Source organism: Helicoverpa armigera, chromosome 21 (assembly GCF_030705265.1).
Source record: "Helicoverpa armigera isolate CAAS_96S chromosome 21, ASM3070526v1, whole genome shotgun sequence".
In the NCBI taxonomy this organism is placed as follows: domain Eukaryota; kingdom Metazoa; phylum Arthropoda; class Insecta; order Lepidoptera; family Noctuidae; genus Helicoverpa; species Helicoverpa armigera.
Genome location: NC_087140.1, coordinates 333,975 through 351,191, shown reverse-complemented (window position 1 = coordinate 351,191; position 17,217 = coordinate 333,975). Strand labels below are relative to the sequence as shown.

At 37.4% G+C, this 17,217-nt stretch overlaps 1 protein-coding gene across 3 annotated transcripts; it reads right to left on the bottom strand.

Annotated features, from left to right (window-relative positions):
* Positions 1 to 4,238: 4,238 nt before the first annotated feature.
* LOC135116652 (F-box/LRR-repeat protein 2-like) lies at positions 4,239 to 16,159 on the bottom strand. Of its 3 annotated transcripts, none has more exons than XM_064040167.1 (11): positions 15,757 to 16,159; positions 10,570 to 10,738; positions 10,052 to 10,207; positions 9,481 to 9,630; positions 8,944 to 9,104; positions 8,474 to 8,579; positions 8,046 to 8,247; positions 6,247 to 6,414; positions 5,377 to 5,431; positions 4,832 to 4,980; positions 4,239 to 4,466 (listed from the first exon to the last, which is right to left on the bottom strand). In XM_064040167.1, the coding sequence occupies exons 1-11, from the start codon at positions 15,847 to 15,849 to the stop codon at positions 4,331 to 4,333; spliced, it is 1,545 nt and encodes a 514-aa protein (XP_063896237.1). In that variant the 5' UTR covers positions 15,850 to 16,159; the 3' UTR covers positions 4,239 to 4,330. The 3 variants fall into 3 exon arrangements, with proteins under 3 accessions (XP_063896237.1, XP_063896235.1, XP_063896236.1); XM_064040165.1 differs by lacking the exon at positions 15,757 to 16,159 and adding an exon at positions 13,106 to 13,302; XM_064040166.1 differs by lacking the exon at positions 15,757 to 16,159 and adding an exon at positions 11,087 to 11,372.
* Between the last annotated feature and the right edge of the window lie 1,058 nt (positions 16,160 to 17,217).

The window sequence follows — 17,217 nt, the reverse complement described above, 5'->3', positions numbered from 1 at the left end:
TCGACGTCTCCTGTCATGTACACGTTCCAGACTTTAAAATTGCAAGTACTCGATAAAAATTCTAATATTGGAAATATTTATTGATGGTATTAGAGGAAAAAAATACGAAGCTATTTGTAAATAGTTAAGGTATTTAGAAATAGCTTATATGATATTTGGAGGTAACTTAAATGAAAAAATATAAAAATAGTAATTTTCTCCCATAATAAACTGTAAATAAACTATTATTTTAGTAGTAAGTGTGTTTTTTCTATTTGTACAACGTACATACATATTTAATGAATTGATGATATTACGGATATCGTTCGGTGTGAATGAGCTACACAGTTTAGTATGTAATTTGTTTGTCTATGGAATTAAGGAAGACTCCGATTCTGCATTAAATGTCGATGATTGTGTGAAATCTGTTTTGTTTCACGTCATCCTTCTGGCAGTGTTGCCAGGCTCCTAAGACATTTCCAGATCCTATATGCGTCCTCTTTCTACCCAATTCATTTTCCCACTTTTGCTCACTGAATACCACCAGACACCACTCTTAATTATAATGGAACTTGAGAAGAAATCATAATGCTTGGGGAAAGTAATATGTTCAAGGATTTAATTTTGATAATCTTCGTGCACGGTGACAAAATTAATGCGCCTTAAAACAATATTAATTTAAAGACCAAATTCCAAAAATCCAAACCGTGACAACACAAAACATGTTTCTATAACAAAACCGGTCGTGCCAAACCTATACCAAAAATGCATTAAAAAAGCCATTTTTGAACAAAAATATTTCTAAAGGCACTTAAAATTCAAAACTTGATAATGCTTAGGTAACCTATGTGCATAATTTTTTGTACCGTTTTACAAAGTCTAAATTCCACTTATTAAGACTTCTCCTTGAAGAATTATAAGAAAAAATTAAGTCAATCTCATTGTCTACCGGGAAACTAGGTTGAAGTGGTCAGATAGGCAGTCGCTCCTTATAAAACACTGGTACTCAGCTGCATCCAGTTAGACTGGAATCCGACCCCGACAAAGAAAAGGCTAGGCAGATGATGATTTTCAAATCATTTCCAGAGTCAAAATTCGGCATATTAAGACTTTTCCTTGAAGAATTGATAGAAAACATTTTGTTAATACCATTATGTCTATCAATGATTACAAATTAATACAAAAACGTCATCAGTTGAGTGTTAACGATAAAAAATCAAAACAGTAGTGTCAACGGTTGACCTCGCACGCATGTCGTTAACCTTGCCGATTGAACTTTATCATTTACCAACACTCTAGTTGTGTGGTTAGTACGAATAGAAAAGAAATTATAACAGGAAAAATATAAAGGAATCTTTAACATGGAATATAGATCACGGAGTTTCTAAACTAATTGCAGTAGGTACCTACAACTACAGGTTAGGAAAACCGCATTAAAATTGGTAAAGCCAAACGTAAGATAATCACGCAAAGACGCATAGATACTGGTCAAACTGAGAAACTCATTGTTATGAAGTCACGAGAAACTTGGAGAGAACCACTGAAGTGTGTATTTTATAATATGTACTTCCACATCAAAGAAAAATGAGGAAAAAACAAATCCATCTTTATCGATTAATAAACGATTTTTCCTCAAAATCTTGAGACGTATTATAGGAAGGTGTCACAAAAATAAACATGCGTTTTGGCAAAACAATTATCGTACATCGCTAATACAAATAATTTTTATGATGACTAATGTTGTTAGTAGAAGTTTGGGTAAAGTCCCTAAACACCATGGTATTCGTATTACGGCTATATTCCCAATATTCCATCTTTGACGACAATCATCCATTTTTGACGACCTCGACGGCGCAATGGTCACCATGCCGGACTGCCGAACCTGAGTTCCCGGGTTCGATTCCCGGCTCGGTCGACATTTGTGTGATGAGCATGCTTGTTAGCCGTGGTCTGGGTGTTACATGTATTTATAAATATGTATATTATGTAGCTATATGTAGTTTATCAATTGTGTTAGCACCCATAACACAAGTTAATTAATAACTTACCTAACCGACCGTGTGTGAAAAGGTGTCCCGACATTATTCCATTTGCCTATTAGAGTTATAGTTTTGACATCAGCCCCATATAAGTTGTGTCAAACCCCTATCTCATCATCCTCCGAGCCTTTTTCCCAACTATGTTGGGGTCGGCTCCCAGTCTAACCGGATGTAGCTGAGTACCAGTGCTTTACAAGGAGCCCTATCTGACCGTGACCCCTCAACCCAGTTACCCAGGCAATCCAATGGGCAATACCCCTTGGTCAAACCCCTATCTCTAGCAAAACAGCAGATGGATAGCATATTGGGATGGGCCGTCAATAGTTAATCTTGTGTGCGTATGTAAAACAGAGCAAAATTATGGCCACTACGTCAGGAAACATCACCTCTTCTAGTTTAGTAGGTGTATACTTTTCCATCCTATTGACTGCACCTATAAATATTTTTGCTCGGTTTTCCCCCTTCGTAATGCCTTTTTTAAAGAACAAATAGACTATACCATCTTCCCTTTATTTGTTAAATAGGTATCTTACTAAGAACTCCAACACATATCCTTAAAATAGTCTGGTTTATCGGATTAGTGTGAATCAGAAAGTCTGACTGCACTGGCGGGATTCTCCGAAACAACCATGATAAAAATACCCTGAGAAGTATTAAAAACAAATTAACAACAGTGGCGTGTTTCCAGTTATTGATTTGTGCGTATTTGGATATTTTCGTGTAACTATATACCTACATATAATCAATTGAATCATCTGCCTAGCCTTTGCCCAACTAAGTTGGGGTCAGCTTCCAGTCTAACCGGGTGTAGATGAGTACCAGCGTTTTGCATGGATCGATTGCCTATGTGACCTCTTCAACCCAATTACCCGGGTAGCCCGGTACCCCCTTGTTTTTTTAAGCTTGATAGCCTAGAGAATTTAACTTATAGACAACAGTTCAAAATTTACATTACTTGTATCTGTGTACAAAACAATAATCATACTTCGAAATGATTACCATGTATTTCGTAACCATAGTCTTATTTTTATCAGCTGACCTACAACCGGTCTAGTCTTTTTTATTCGTTTTATGTTAAGAGTATTTCAAGCAAGGGCATATCAGCAGTGGCGGCCCTAGGGGTGTGCGAACTGTGCCTTCGCACAGGGCCTCGCGCTTGGGGGGGCCTCGCGCTACAACCCACACTAATATAAAAAAAATATAATTAAAAAATACATATATATCTGGTCCAAGAAAAAAAATATATTGCTTTATTTATTTCTTATTCATTCTGCGTTTACTTTTTGAGTTCTCAATTTAACAAAAAAATTGGAACACCAACGTAACAAAAACAACTGGCTCTCAATCCAGTCACGGATTCTTTTTATTTGTGCTTAATTCCGAGTTTAATTTGAGAGTCCTTAAACAAACAATTTAAAAAAATTCGCGCTCGCTACGCTCGCGGCTGTTCACTTGTCAGTTCAGTTCATTCTAACATGATTAGAGTATTTTTATGTCCCAAAACTCAAAAATTTTCGCGCTCGCTACGCTCGCGGCTGTTCGCTTGTCAATACCGTTCATTCTAACATGATTAGAGTACTTTTATGTCCCAAAACTCTAAAATTTTCGCGCTCGCTACGCTCGCGGCTGTTCGCTTGTCAGTACCGTTCATTCTAACATTATTAGAGTACTTTTATGTCCCAAAACTCAAAAATTTTCGCGCTCGCTGTGCTCGCGGGTGCTCCACTACTTTTATTTTTTTCATCCTTTTTTAGCCGAACCTAGAAGGTAGCGCCGCTTGTAAGTCCTCTTATTAACAAGAAAATAACTCCTAGCTCACAACAGACTTTTCACGTAGGACAAAGGGCCTCGCATAGACCTGCCGCACGTAGCCTCGCAATGGCTAGGGCCGCCGCTGCATATCAGTCTTGTTTTGAAGGTCGTAAGAAAATTATTATCGAGTCATTCTTATGTTCAAATATTTTTTGTTTGTCTGACCCGTTCTCCGCAAAAAGGCTGTAGATTCATTGAACTCACGTAAATTCATGAAGTTGGTATATTTGTTTTAATTGTACCTACATATTTTTCTTATTGATCAATATGTTATACGTAAAATCACCGAGTTCGTCCATGTTACGGGCAGAATGGGACCTAGGATATCACCCTGCAGAAGACCTGCAATACCAACACCAGTCTTTACAACCAGTAGCTGAAAGAATCTTTTGTAATCACAGATTAAAGTAGATATAACTAAAACCACAAGTTTAATGTAATTAAACATTATTTTTGAAACAATAAACATTATAAATAGATGGCGTACACACTCGAAGGCTTCAGTTGAATATAAGGTCTTTGTAGTTTGACAGTAGATAGTAGTTCGATACGCGGCAGTTGGTAGAAGTACGGACGACAGTGGTCCGGTCGGCGCGCTCGAAGTTAGCTTTCACGATCTCGTAGTAGCGACCGTCACTGAGAAGAAAATTGAGGTTTTACATAAATATGTACTACCTACTTTAAAGGGCATTGGTTTACAAAAAAATATGCTATAAGACACTAACACAGCTTTAACAGCACTAACAGTTAGCGTCTGACTAATAAAAGGTGGCATCAAAAAAAGAAAAAAAAAAGTGTTTACACCATTTTGTTAAATTGCCGCATTTTTTGCCATTTCATAAGTAAATAACTAATTATGTATCTATTTTTCACACAAAACATATAGGTAAACATCTTTTCAACTTTATATCTTAAAAGAAAACTTTATAATGTTCATGAGCAACACATTTCTAGTAGAAACATGTTATTGCTAAAATGAAATCTATTTAAGTTTTCCTGACCTAAGCACAAGGCACTTTAGTTTCAGACACTTGACACGTAGAATATCAATGGCTTTCTGGCTCTTGTCACTGAAACGTAAGTTTTCAGGATCCCAGCGCAGTTCCAGGCGTTCCAGGTTGGGACAGCTGTTTGCTATGCCATCCATCAACTGGAAGAAACAGATGCTTGTGTTATTTGAAGTCGCATTTATGAAAATTGTATCTCTAGATCAGGAAAGTAATCTTAACATCGTTCACTAAAGTAATAGTAGAATTGATTTTATTATGTTTAGTGATAATAACGAAATAAGGCTTAAAATTAAGAAATCTTAACACGTTAAAAATTTTACCTCCTTGCGAAACTATCATAGCAATAATACGCACTGTGACGACTGTGCGAATTGTTACTTTGATAATTTTGCAAATGAACGGTCGCTCACGGTTCCCCAACAAAGTAAATATTTATCCTATTTCAAGTTCTACAAAGTCTCAAATCAAGCAATAGCCAGAAATTCTCGTTTCTCAGATTAGAGGAACCAACCGCGTACATAGAGAAATGAACTTACTTGATCAACGTGAATGTTGACGCCCAGACGTTCCTGTGTGCCCATTATAAGAATTCTGTAATGAGAAACATACTGGTTAATTCTCACTTAGGTAAAGCATTTGACTAATATTACAACATAGCTTAGTAGCTTAGCACTCAAGTGCTAATAAGTTTACGAAATGTAACTATGAAAATATACTAACAGTGTTAATTATTTTAGAGAGATTACTAAAATAGCATAAAATCAAGTGCGGGTTTTCTCAAGGGAGAATGTTGGGTACCGTTAAAGCTTTGTTGCGTAATCCATAACCATAAATAATGTCATTGAATATTTTTGGCCGTCGCCGTCGTTACGGGTAGCCAGAAGCCAGTAAGTCTGACAACCAGTCTTACCTAACGGGTTGCTCAGTTTACTGGGTTGAGCAGGTCAGATAGGGCAGTCGCTCCTTGTAAAACACTGGTACTCAGCTGCATCCGGTAAGACTGGAAGCCGACCCCAACATAGTTAGGAAAAGACTTGGAAGTTGAATAAAATGATGGGTTTCCTCAAGGGAGAATGTTAGTTACCGTTAAAAAATTGTTGCTTTATAATGAATTATGCAGGTCAGACTCCTTGGGACCTCAAGTTTGGGGGAATATCATGATCATATCGAACTTGGCATTAACGATGGTCTGAAACGTTACACAGAGTTTGATAAGTATGAATGTGGAAGCATGGAGAGGCAGAGGTAGACCTAGGAAAAGATGGATTGATTTCCTGACAGAGGACATGAAGCAAAAGTGAGTGGGTGCAAGTATGACGTCTGACAGAGAGGAATGAAAGAAAAAGACATGTTGCTCCGACCCCAAATGACTTGGGAACAGGGCAGGAAGATGATGATGATCGTACTTGGCATTAACAAGCAGCTGCAGCACACTCTGCCAGAGCTGGTCGGTGATGTGCGGCATGCCGGACAGCACGAGCCCGTGCAGCTGAGCCCCGTGACGAGACAGGAAGCGGTGCAGCGCCTCGTCCGTCAGGTTGTCGGATGAGTCCACGTCCAGACCCACTAGGTTCCTGGAATGGGAAGAGTATTTGGGTTAGATTTCGTCAAGCTAAGTCCCTGCCTATGGAGGAAGAGTTGGTATAATTTGGCATGTATTTAACGCGGCGACTAAGTAAAACGAATATAGGTTTTAAAAAATAATAGAGTGGGTACCATTTATAATGGGTTGGCAGCTAAAAAGGAGTATCATAATAAGTCAAAGGTAGCATATTAATATATCAGTTATGAGGTCCGTTTTAATTTAAAGTGGCATCAAGTTTTTCTTTTGGCAACTGAATTAATATCTAAGCGAAAACTTAATGATGTCAATAAAATAAAAAATGGGCATTCATAAATAATACAAATCAGGTTCTATTTAAAATTGTTTGGATTAAGAATAAATATAAACTAGCTCTTATTATAAATATATTGTGCGACTTTTTAATAGCTTTAAATAAAGTCTAAAATGGCATGAAGAAAAAATATTTTGCGGCTGTTATTTTCAAAATTATAGGTGAATAGCATGGAAGTAAGCATGCAACATGCAGCAAGCATGACTTCTGTCACGGCTCCGGCGCTGCGGGGCTCCGGCGGTCCCATGCGAGCTTATAGTCGCAGATGGTTTTCACGCTCACCACCGCAGCTTCGGCTTGCTGGCCGGCAGTGCCGGCCAGCCTCAGCCGCGGCGGCGAGCGTTAAAACTACCTGCGCCTCAGCTCGCAGGCCGCCTCGCCCCTCCGCGCCTACGCGGTTTTGAATTGCACTCTAGGGGTAGGGCAGACAAGACTACGTGGAGTCGGTTTTGCAGCGATTCGTTTTCGTCACTAAATTCAATTTTTAATACAATGTTTTTTTAATTGAAGGTTATAAATGGCAATATGCTAAATAAAATGAATCCAAATTAAATTCTACCATCTTCATAGTGCGCCAAGTGAGATAATACCACCGCACCTTCCGCCGTTTTCATGAAATTATGATACACAATATTAATAATTAACTCTTATTCCTTTTTATTGTACTCCTTTTAATATTTAGAGCTATCCACAAAGCGAAGCCTGAAACTGGGTTTTTAGTCGGCATGAAATAGTTGGTAACATTATTATTTTTGCCACCCAACTAACATTATTAGTCGCCAAGTCATTATAAATAGCTCCTCACCTAATATTTCAATTGACTGGTATAGTTTATTTGCTACCCAAACGCAGCTGCTAGTTTTTAGTTTTTATAACACCCTTAATTTTGAACCTAACATATTATAATAGTCGCGAAAATATTTAATCGCTGGCAAGTTATTTTATTTGTTGCCAACATTTGTCGACTTTTAAGTTATTAGTCACCAGGAATATAATAAGCCGTATAATTTTGGGCACACAAGACAATTATTTTTCTAAACTGTCAAATGGCCCGTTGCACATGACAGCGTGACCTAATAAAATTGTAGCCAATCTTCTTCGAACAAATCCACACACGAAAATGCATTACTTCGTTTTGCATTCGTGATTTGCGCATGTGCTAATAAGAACTAAGTCACGTTATAAAAGTCATAAAATGTCTCGTATTTGATCATTCATCAACAGCAATAAACCTGATCACACACAAATATTTTTCCAAAACGTCTGAAGTTCACTCTGCGCCCCAAACTCCTTCTACATCAAGCACTCACCTAGCAGTGCCAGCTTCCATCCAAGCCTTAAGCACGGAATCATTGAACCCGTTAATTTGTCCCGCGCTCAAGAACCTCAAGTTCTGGATCCTCGTCAGCATGTCAATAAGACACTCAGTGGATAGATCAGTGGCTGTGACATCCAGCTCTTGGATGGATGACTTCTCCCATTCCACTTGCATCACGTGCTCTGATTGGAGACCTGGAAATGGAACAGTGTTGTTTTAATATAGGGAATTTACTTGGGTTTATGCAGTCAAATCTGATATGTTTAGAATATTTTAAGTTTACAAGAAAACATGTAATTTTTCCAATATAACACGCATAATGCAATTTATTTCAGACAATTTCTGCAACACAACAGCAACTTCTATATCGCGCGTACCCGCTCAGTTTCTACTCGGTAAATATAATTTCAGTGTACATACTGCATCCGTTCATGAGCAGACAGGTGAGCCTGCGCGAGCGCTGGAACAGCGTCTTCATGGTGGAGCCGGTCACCTTGTTGCAGAAGTTCACGGCCAAGCACTCCAGCTGGGAACAGGGGAATTGCAAGAGATGTTATACACGACTTGTATTTGGGATTTAGTTAACGTACATCGTAAAGAAGGGATTTAACGTGATCGTACATTTTGTTAAGGGCTTTTTACTTGCAATGCAATATTTTAGAGGTTGATAGCAATTTGCTAGGCGTTACAAATTCTTGTTATATAAAAAGCAGCAGCTCTGCAGGTCTACTGACTTTGTATATTTTGCAACCGTCTTCTACAGCCATGTCAAAGGTTTTATTTTGTTAAAAAGTTTTGTATTATATGCGTTTCAGCTTTTGGGCCACAACTTTAAAGTGCGTATAGGCTTTTTACTATGTTTGGGTACCAACCACGCCATCACCTCTTACCTGAATACAATTAGAGCTGAAAGCATCAATATGGGAATCATCCACGAAGTTGATACCGTACAAGTTGATAACGCGAAGGTTCGGAGTAGCAGACTTCAGTTTATGCACGTTGATGACCTCGTATATTTCCTCTTCTTCTTCCTCTACCTTTTCGTATGTGCCTGAAAGAGATGACGAGAGTTCTGGTACATTTTTTTAATTTAGATACTATGTACACATTCAGCTAAGAAGCCGTTAATGGAAGTTGTTAAATCTGTGGGATTATTCACCTAAGTTTATTTGTAACGATTAGTAAAGATCATTTGATGACTTCCCCAAAACCTGGTCATCTCGTTTTAGTGCATCTGCTGATTATAAGATAAGCCACTATATCTTTGTAGATACGACAATCTCGATCTCTTATTATTTTGTCGTTACCTTAGGAATATCGTAAATGTGCCACCTAACTTTCCTTACCAATACCCGGTTGTCATCACATTATCAGAAATAGCAGCAGTTCTAGTAAGTACAAAAATAAACTTTAGGTACACCCCTTACCGATAAGATGCAAAATCTCAAGGCCATTAATGAAGTTGTAGATCTTCCTCATGAAGCCCTCCATGAAGATGACTTCAGACAGACAGATGCAGAGGTACCGCAGTTTAGTGGGGAACGCCTGCATCTCTGAGAAGTCGTGCAGTTGCATGGCTGTGAAGAATTAATGGCAAGTTTATAAGGTAAGTAAAAGTTCTGTGCCGTATGTTACATTAAAGTAAATTGTTTGTGATTGATAAAATAAAAGTTAGTCTTAATTAGTATCTACTTTAGTACCGATTTAGACCATAGACAATGGCTTAAACCTAGTACTAAGCCGGTATTGTTTTCAACACGTTTTATGATAAAGTAAAATATGTAGGACCACGCCTAAACAAAAAAATCTGCTTTGAGTGTATAAAAATTCCTTCAAAATAAACAACCACAATTTTAAAACCATACTTTACATTGAATCAGTGATTCAGCAGGATAATTACCTATTGTCTTGGATAAATTAATGTTGCATAGTAAATGCTATACTAGTTGCATATCCAAGACATGTACTTTATATAATTTAATAAAAAACTTAACTTACCGGTACTAAAATCTAGCAGCATGTGCGTCAAGTTGGGGCACTTAGCCGCCAGTTCATGTAGCACTGTGTGAGTGATCAACTCTATAGGCAGCTCAATGTACCTCAGCGATGGACCGAATCTTATCGAAATTAGGGCTAACAGGGACTCCAAAGATCCTGAAAAAGTTAAACAATAGTGTTATGTTCGGAAACTGTCTTTTTATTCCTTTTTGAACTATCTACATATATATATTTGATAACTCCAAAAGTAAGTAGTTTTTGCCATCCGATACGTTAAATTGAAGACATGCATAATGCATTTTTAAAAGTAGCGCAATTACTAAGTTATTTTTGTTACGCTGATAGCAACGCCATCTATTGCCAACTTTTTGAATTATAATTGACATTTCCTTGCTGAGAGTTGCAACATACCAAAAACATGTTCCATTTGGTAGGAATTGAAACATGTTTTAGGTCATTTGTTATAAATGACTTGTGATATTAATTTTGAGCTTCATATTGATAGTTTGTTTACTCACCAACATGTAATCCTGATATTTCTGGTCGTAAACTGACATGGGTCCACAATTTTGTGTCGTACGCGACCATGCGCCACCTTTTGCATACCGTTGCCATTCGACATATTTCTCGATGTGTTAAATAAGAAAATATATTCAATAATACTTTGTCTGGAAGCTTCTCTATAGTCTGAAACAAATAAAATGGAGCAACGTTACTCGTCTTCCTTCCTATTCATTTGTCATTCTCGTGGCAAGCGCTCTGACTGCATATTGGCACTATTGGAAATTAATGATTGGATTTAGACAGGTGCAGTCGCAGCGTGGGCACAGTTTCTTAATGATGCACTTATTTCTTAAAATAAATGAACAATAACATAATTTGCTATGATTAATTACCCTGCGCTTTACAATACAGTAAGTTACTCTCATAAATATGTATGAAATAATTAGTGAACTGAAAGATGAACGTAAAGTAAGGCCCTAAAAATATTATCGTAATCTAAACAATAACAAGAACAGATTTACATAACATTACCGTGTTGGCGAACGGGCTCCTCACTTGCCCTCCCTCGGTCAAATATACTTGACTGGCTTCCAGAGCCAACTGTCCCCAAACGTCCGTGGGGATATCCATAACGAATTTTATATATTACACACTATTCAAATCACAAAAAATACATGAATAAATACAATTTTCTGACGAATTCTTTCCAGATTTACTTGATACGCACGAAGCGACGCGAGCGCGTAAATGGAACGCTCAGGTTAATTTTGGAACCATCCGGGATTGGGCGAAAGTAAGCGCGTATGAACGAAATATTTCAAATATTCCGTTGATTATTTACTCTTTAAAATATTAAATGACATGACTGGAGAAATGCGGACATCTGTTAATGTCGATGTTATTTCTAAAATTAATGGTGACAGCTTTTGATATTTTTATCGTGTTCATAATATTTTGGTACGCGGGAAATTTGAAGTCTGTGTTGTGACGTCAGCATTTAGATATTTGATGGTGCTATAAAACTATTCTGCTGTACTTAAAGGTCTTACGTTGGTCGGGTACATGTATAGCATATGTGATGAGCCACATTATTGGAATAGGCGGTTCTCCAGAAGTAGAAACCTTTTGATTTTGGAAGAGTGTATCAGTACTCACGACAAGTGATAAAAGTTAAAATCGTCATAATCAAAGAGGGGAAATTAAAGTCTCAAGAAAACTGGGCCTTAAATAAAAGGCTGATATCTATCCATAGACGTAGCCCCAGGCGTGCCTCAGCAATATGTCCGTCCAGCCGTAAGTTGTAAACTATTCAAATTCAAAATGAATACTCCCAAAACACATTCAATCTAAACTTGATAATACCCTTCAAGTAAATCAACACTCGTCTAATATCTCAATATTTTCTTTTATCTTGTTGTCAATCACTCCGCGTGCTCTGCATCCTCGGCCCGCGTCGTGTCGAGGTAATAAATACATATACACATCGTATGTCGTTGTCTGTCCGTCTGCAGATATATCTTGGCAAGGAAAGTGGTATTTCCTGGACTGTGAGTCAGGCCGTCGATCTGTTTACGTATAATTCCTGAATTTCTATTGTTTTTGCCACGTGCAATGGTTTGGTTCCAACTAATTTATCAATCAAAAGTATGTTAGATAGAAGTACAGAAGAGAATGGTGTTTTATTTATCATACATTATACATACCATAAGTTACCATACCGAAGAGGATGTCGTTATTTTTTCTTTTAACTTTACTAAACTGATTCGTTTACATAGGTCGTCTATCAGATCATCTATGTAGACACTTAGATTAATATTTTTCATATGAGCGACTAATTATTTTGCAAATTATTCTCTAGTTTGACTTCTGACATGCAACATGCAGCTGCTCATGAAGTTTCTAATAATAATCTCATCACCATCCAGAGAATTAGCTACACCTAAGCATATAGCATCGACCCTTCACAACGGAAGTAACAATGCATTAATACGTCACAATCACGTAAGATCTGCCGTGACATATGACAATCTATATCTACGACAGCACATCTCGATCTAAATACAATTTCGCAGTCCAAGTCTGTCAATGTACGTCAGAATCATGACGTCCAAAGCCAAAGGTGTAATGGAAGTGGCGCCGACCTAATCTGTCCATTTAGAAACGAACAGATGTTAACACGAATTTAGAATAGTCTCCACAACTACTAATAGATGATCATGACGTAGTGTTTGAAACTGATGAAGAATGATGACAGTTACATTTTGGGGATAGGTATTTCCATCAAGATAAGCTAAGAGAGACTCTAAGAACAGGGCTTAATAAATTGAAGTAGCTGAATGCGGAATTCAAATGAGTATTAAGTACTTCAATTCTTCTATACTTAAATATTTGGAAATTTACCGCAGATAATGATACGTGCAGAACATCAGCAATAGTAGTAGTGACTAAATGTTCTCTTATCGGGAGATATGGACAGATGAGAAGAGCTTTCCACTTATAACAGTCTGAAGTATATGAATGGACCTTCTAATCATACAGATTTGGTTTTACCTTTCTCCTCGGCGGCCGTTTAACCGTAAAAGAACCCAAAGTTTGCGTCTCTTTGTCCGTTCGAGTCTCCCTTTCCACTGACTGAGACTCGGCCATTGAAGAAGTTTCAGTTTCCATTCTCGAATAAATAATTTATTGTTTTTACACTTCCCTTATTGCACACGACTGATTGCCTTCTTATAATCACAACAAGTAATTGTTTGGCACTAATCAATCGTCTGTCATTGTCACTGGGATTATTTTTGGCAATTCTGGGTGTGAACTGGCCTAGCTTAGGCTGTGTATGTATAGTTTGGTAGGGCATTCCCCTATATGTACTAAAAGTAGGTACTTATTAACATGACAGGAATCGATGATTTGTTTATATTGATTATGGTTAGCAACGTATATGCCTGTGCACCAAATTTTAGCCTCCTAGAAATTCGCTTTGAATTGCACCGTTGTAGCCGTGTAATGCCTTACGTAATTACTATCAGGCAATATAGTTAGACTGTTTTACTAACGCGAAACTGCATGTAGCAAATGATTTGACTTCATCCATCGAATGCCATTTTATTTAAATTAAGATCCAAACTGAGCACTCACCGCCCGATTTATTGATAGCAAGATTAGGTACATCCAAGTGCGGATTCCAATTTCTTTTGCGATGTAAATAATTGTTAAGAACAAACATTGCTGAAAAATACAGTGCCCATTGTTTATAAGATTTGTAAAAGTTGTATATCAAAGGCATAGCAATCAATATACGTTACTAGAGATTTATAGAGACGATTTGGAGTAGGTAGAAGATAGATAATGGAGCCATGTGTTCACTACTTTTAAATCCCTCACCTGTTCAATGAGATATTATTAGATTATAAAATAGGCAGATTTTAATCCTTATCAACATGAGAAATTATTTCAAGTTAAGGCTAATAAACGTGCTGCAAGATTTTTCAGAAGAGTTACCTCGGCCCTGGTACATAAAGGGCTTAAGAAGGAACATGGTGGGTTTAAGTCAGTAAGAGTCTGACACTCCTTGAAGCTGCACCCGAGTGGGAAATTCATTTGATTTCCCATAAAAAAAGGCAAAGGCTATGAACGACGAACGTGCATTTAGAGCTTAAATCACTGTTATGATTGCTATTCTGACCCCTCTTATTCATTAATTATGTAGAATAATGTAGGGACCGTTAGAATCACCTTAATTTTTGAAATATGTATGTAACTTAATGGGGCTCTATCGTTTGCTAAACTAAGGACATTATAATTTTAATTACCTACATAAAAACACGGTGCTCTGCGGTTTAGAGTTATTAATACGCTGATGAGTGACGCTGGTCAGTAATATCGTATATGAGCAGACTTTTACAAGCGGTTGTAAAAGGGTATTTAACGTCAATAAGTTATTTAATGACTTTCATAATAACAAGTTGACTATAAAAGGATACTTATTCAGTTATTGAGAAATACGTCGATAAAATAAAACGTAGATTTCTCCATTGCGATATGTGCACCTTATAAAAACTCACATGGTATTAGTTGTAGGTATATAATGTGAATAAATGTGCTGATTACCGCAGCAAGGAGATTAATGGACTGTTGTTTTGACCGGAGGGCGTACTCTTAAATTAATCCCTGAGAGACAAGTGCTCATTTTTGAAAAGCAAAAATCTCTGCATGTAGACGTATAAATTAGATTCATCTAGTTAATATCCTTTGTTCCTATCTATAGTAAGGTAAACAGCCGAAACATTAAAGGCAATCACAAGTCAATTAGTTGACGCGGTTCACGCTTTCGTCAAAGCTTAATGCGGGGATATGACTTTCCACTTTTCGTTTATTTTAAGGACAAAGAAATGTGCTCATTTTGGCAATATTATTGTATATGGAAAATGTATTTTTCTTTTTTCCTAGGCATAGGTTTACAATGGTATCTTAGCAAGTATTGTAAAAGTGTAGGTATACCTACCTGGTATATTACGATGAAAAAATTAAAGGAGTTATCTTCTACGTATTTAGATAAAATTAAGATCCCAAAGCCAATCATGGAACGAAGTCACTATGATATTTAGATAAAAAGTTAAGATTCCTATTTAACTAACTATGGCGTTAGAAGTAAGATGAATCAATGGATAAAATAAAAAATGCCAGTCATTGCTTACAACCCAGTCAATCTAATTACAACCTAATGAATCATTGACTGTCAGTTACCATCATTCACCATGATTCTCCGAGCCTTTTCCCAAACTATGTTGGGGTCGGCTTCCAGTCTAACCGGATTCAGCTGAGTACCAGTGCTTTACAAGAAGCGACTGCCTATCTGACCTCCTCAACCCAGTTACCCGGGCAACCCGATACCCCTTGGTTAGACTGGTGTCAGACTTACTGGGTTCTGACTACCCGTAACGACTGCCAAGGATGTTCAATGCCAGCCGGGACCTACAGTTTAACGTGCCATCCGAAACACAGTCATTGGTGTCTAAGATATACCGAGTCAGGGATTTTTTTGCGTCGATCTCTTTAATTGCATAGCAAAATAAATAGGGAATTAGTTAAGTATACCACTTTTGTTATTTCACTAAAGAGGTTGGGTCCATTCAGCCAGCCTGTTTGGAGAAATATTTAGCTGGAACTAACAATTACCTAGCTATAAAAAGTTAGTTACCTACCATCATTTGTTTCCGGCGAAAACTAGATCCCATATCGTCTCTGGTAATCGCCATAGCTGCGCTGTCCACGTTCAAAATGCCCCAGGAATCCATGGTTCCTCCTTAATTCAAACTTTTCACAAACAAAAAGGTCCTTCACTCTGTTATCCTTGAAAACACACACAAATCCAGTTGGCGCGAAAACTCCATACAACCAATTTTGAACTAGTTACTATTAACTCGGTTCCTTGTCATGTCGTCTGTCTATCCGTCTTAACTGCCCGGTACAAATGCGAACCGCTCTGTAAAGTTATATTGTAGCAGATGTACCTATATGCTGTCAGATATTTAAATTGGCAGGCCAAAATAAGTACGACATTTTGCTTCAACTGGGCGCAGTAGCTCGGCGCGGCTGCCAAGAAGACTCGTATTGCAATCGTGTCACAAACTGCGTGAGTTCGGTACCGGCTAATATCATCTAACTACTGATTCAATATGATCGTAAACGCTAGAATTAGGTGTCTTTATTTTGAAGGAAATCATGAAATATAGGAATGTTAATAGTTAAATGTCAATTTGTTGGCTGCGTTAACACTTCTGAATCAAACAGTATTAGTTTTGGTCGATTTTTACTTTACCCTTGGATGATATCCAAATCATTAGAAGTTGTGTTAATAGGCTAGTTTCCTAAAAAATAATAATTAGTCCGTCTTGTAGATTGTCCAAAATTAAGCGATACGTATTTTTTCTTTTTTAAATTGGATCAGAACTTGTTAAGATATAGCGTGTTAAAGTTGAGTGTGACGTCACAAGTTGCTACAATTTTCAGGACACTGTGACGTAAAAGGCCCCCACTCCTAATTTTTGAAGTGTATTATCTTTGTCATTTTATGTTTAATTAAAAAAAGAAAAAATACGTATCCAATATTTTTTGATTATCTAAAAAGCGGACTAAATATTATTTCATTATTTCGACCCTGGACACTACCCTATTAACACGATATAGATGTGTGCGTACAGGGCCCCGATTCTCCTAAGTTAATAATGTCAAAATCGAGTAGAAATCGAATCGCAATATGATCGTAATAGCAGTTTTAACCATATCGGGCATTCTGCTACTAATAAAAGACCAATCGAATTCGATTGACATTTGATTGGTGTGCGATTGGTCTGCTATTTTGATGATTTTGGTCTATACGGTAGTTTGCTGTACAATCATTTTGCAATCGTAAATCATTTGCAGACAAAATGATTCATTATTGAATGACAGAAAAGGATAAAAACGTTTATTTCAAAGAAAAAATAGCGGAATGCCACATACGCTTCAATCGTAATCGAGTCGGGATTGGAACTCAGTCGAATCGAGTCGAACGTCAATCGAATGGCGCTTAAGTAAAATTAGGAGAATCGGGCCGCAGGAACTTTCATTGATTAGTTAAAATATGCTCTTAAATATAAATAAATCCCAGGTTTCGCAAAGGC

Excerpts from the sequence above, each read along its gene's own strand:
- LOC135116652 (XM_064040165.1), bottom strand. The coding sequence starts at position 13,222 with ATGGAAACTGAAACTTCTTCAATGGCCGAGTCTCAGTCAGTGGAAAGG. Across the intron at positions 8,580-8,943 it reads TCAGCTCTAATTGTATTCAG|CTGGAGTGCTTGGCCGTGAA; the intron begins GTAAGAGGTGAT and ends CCCTGTTCCCAG. Across the intron at positions 8,248-8,473 it reads TCTGCTCATGAACGGATGCA|GTCTCCAATCAGAGCACGTG; the intron begins GTATGTACACTG and ends TTCCATTTCCAG.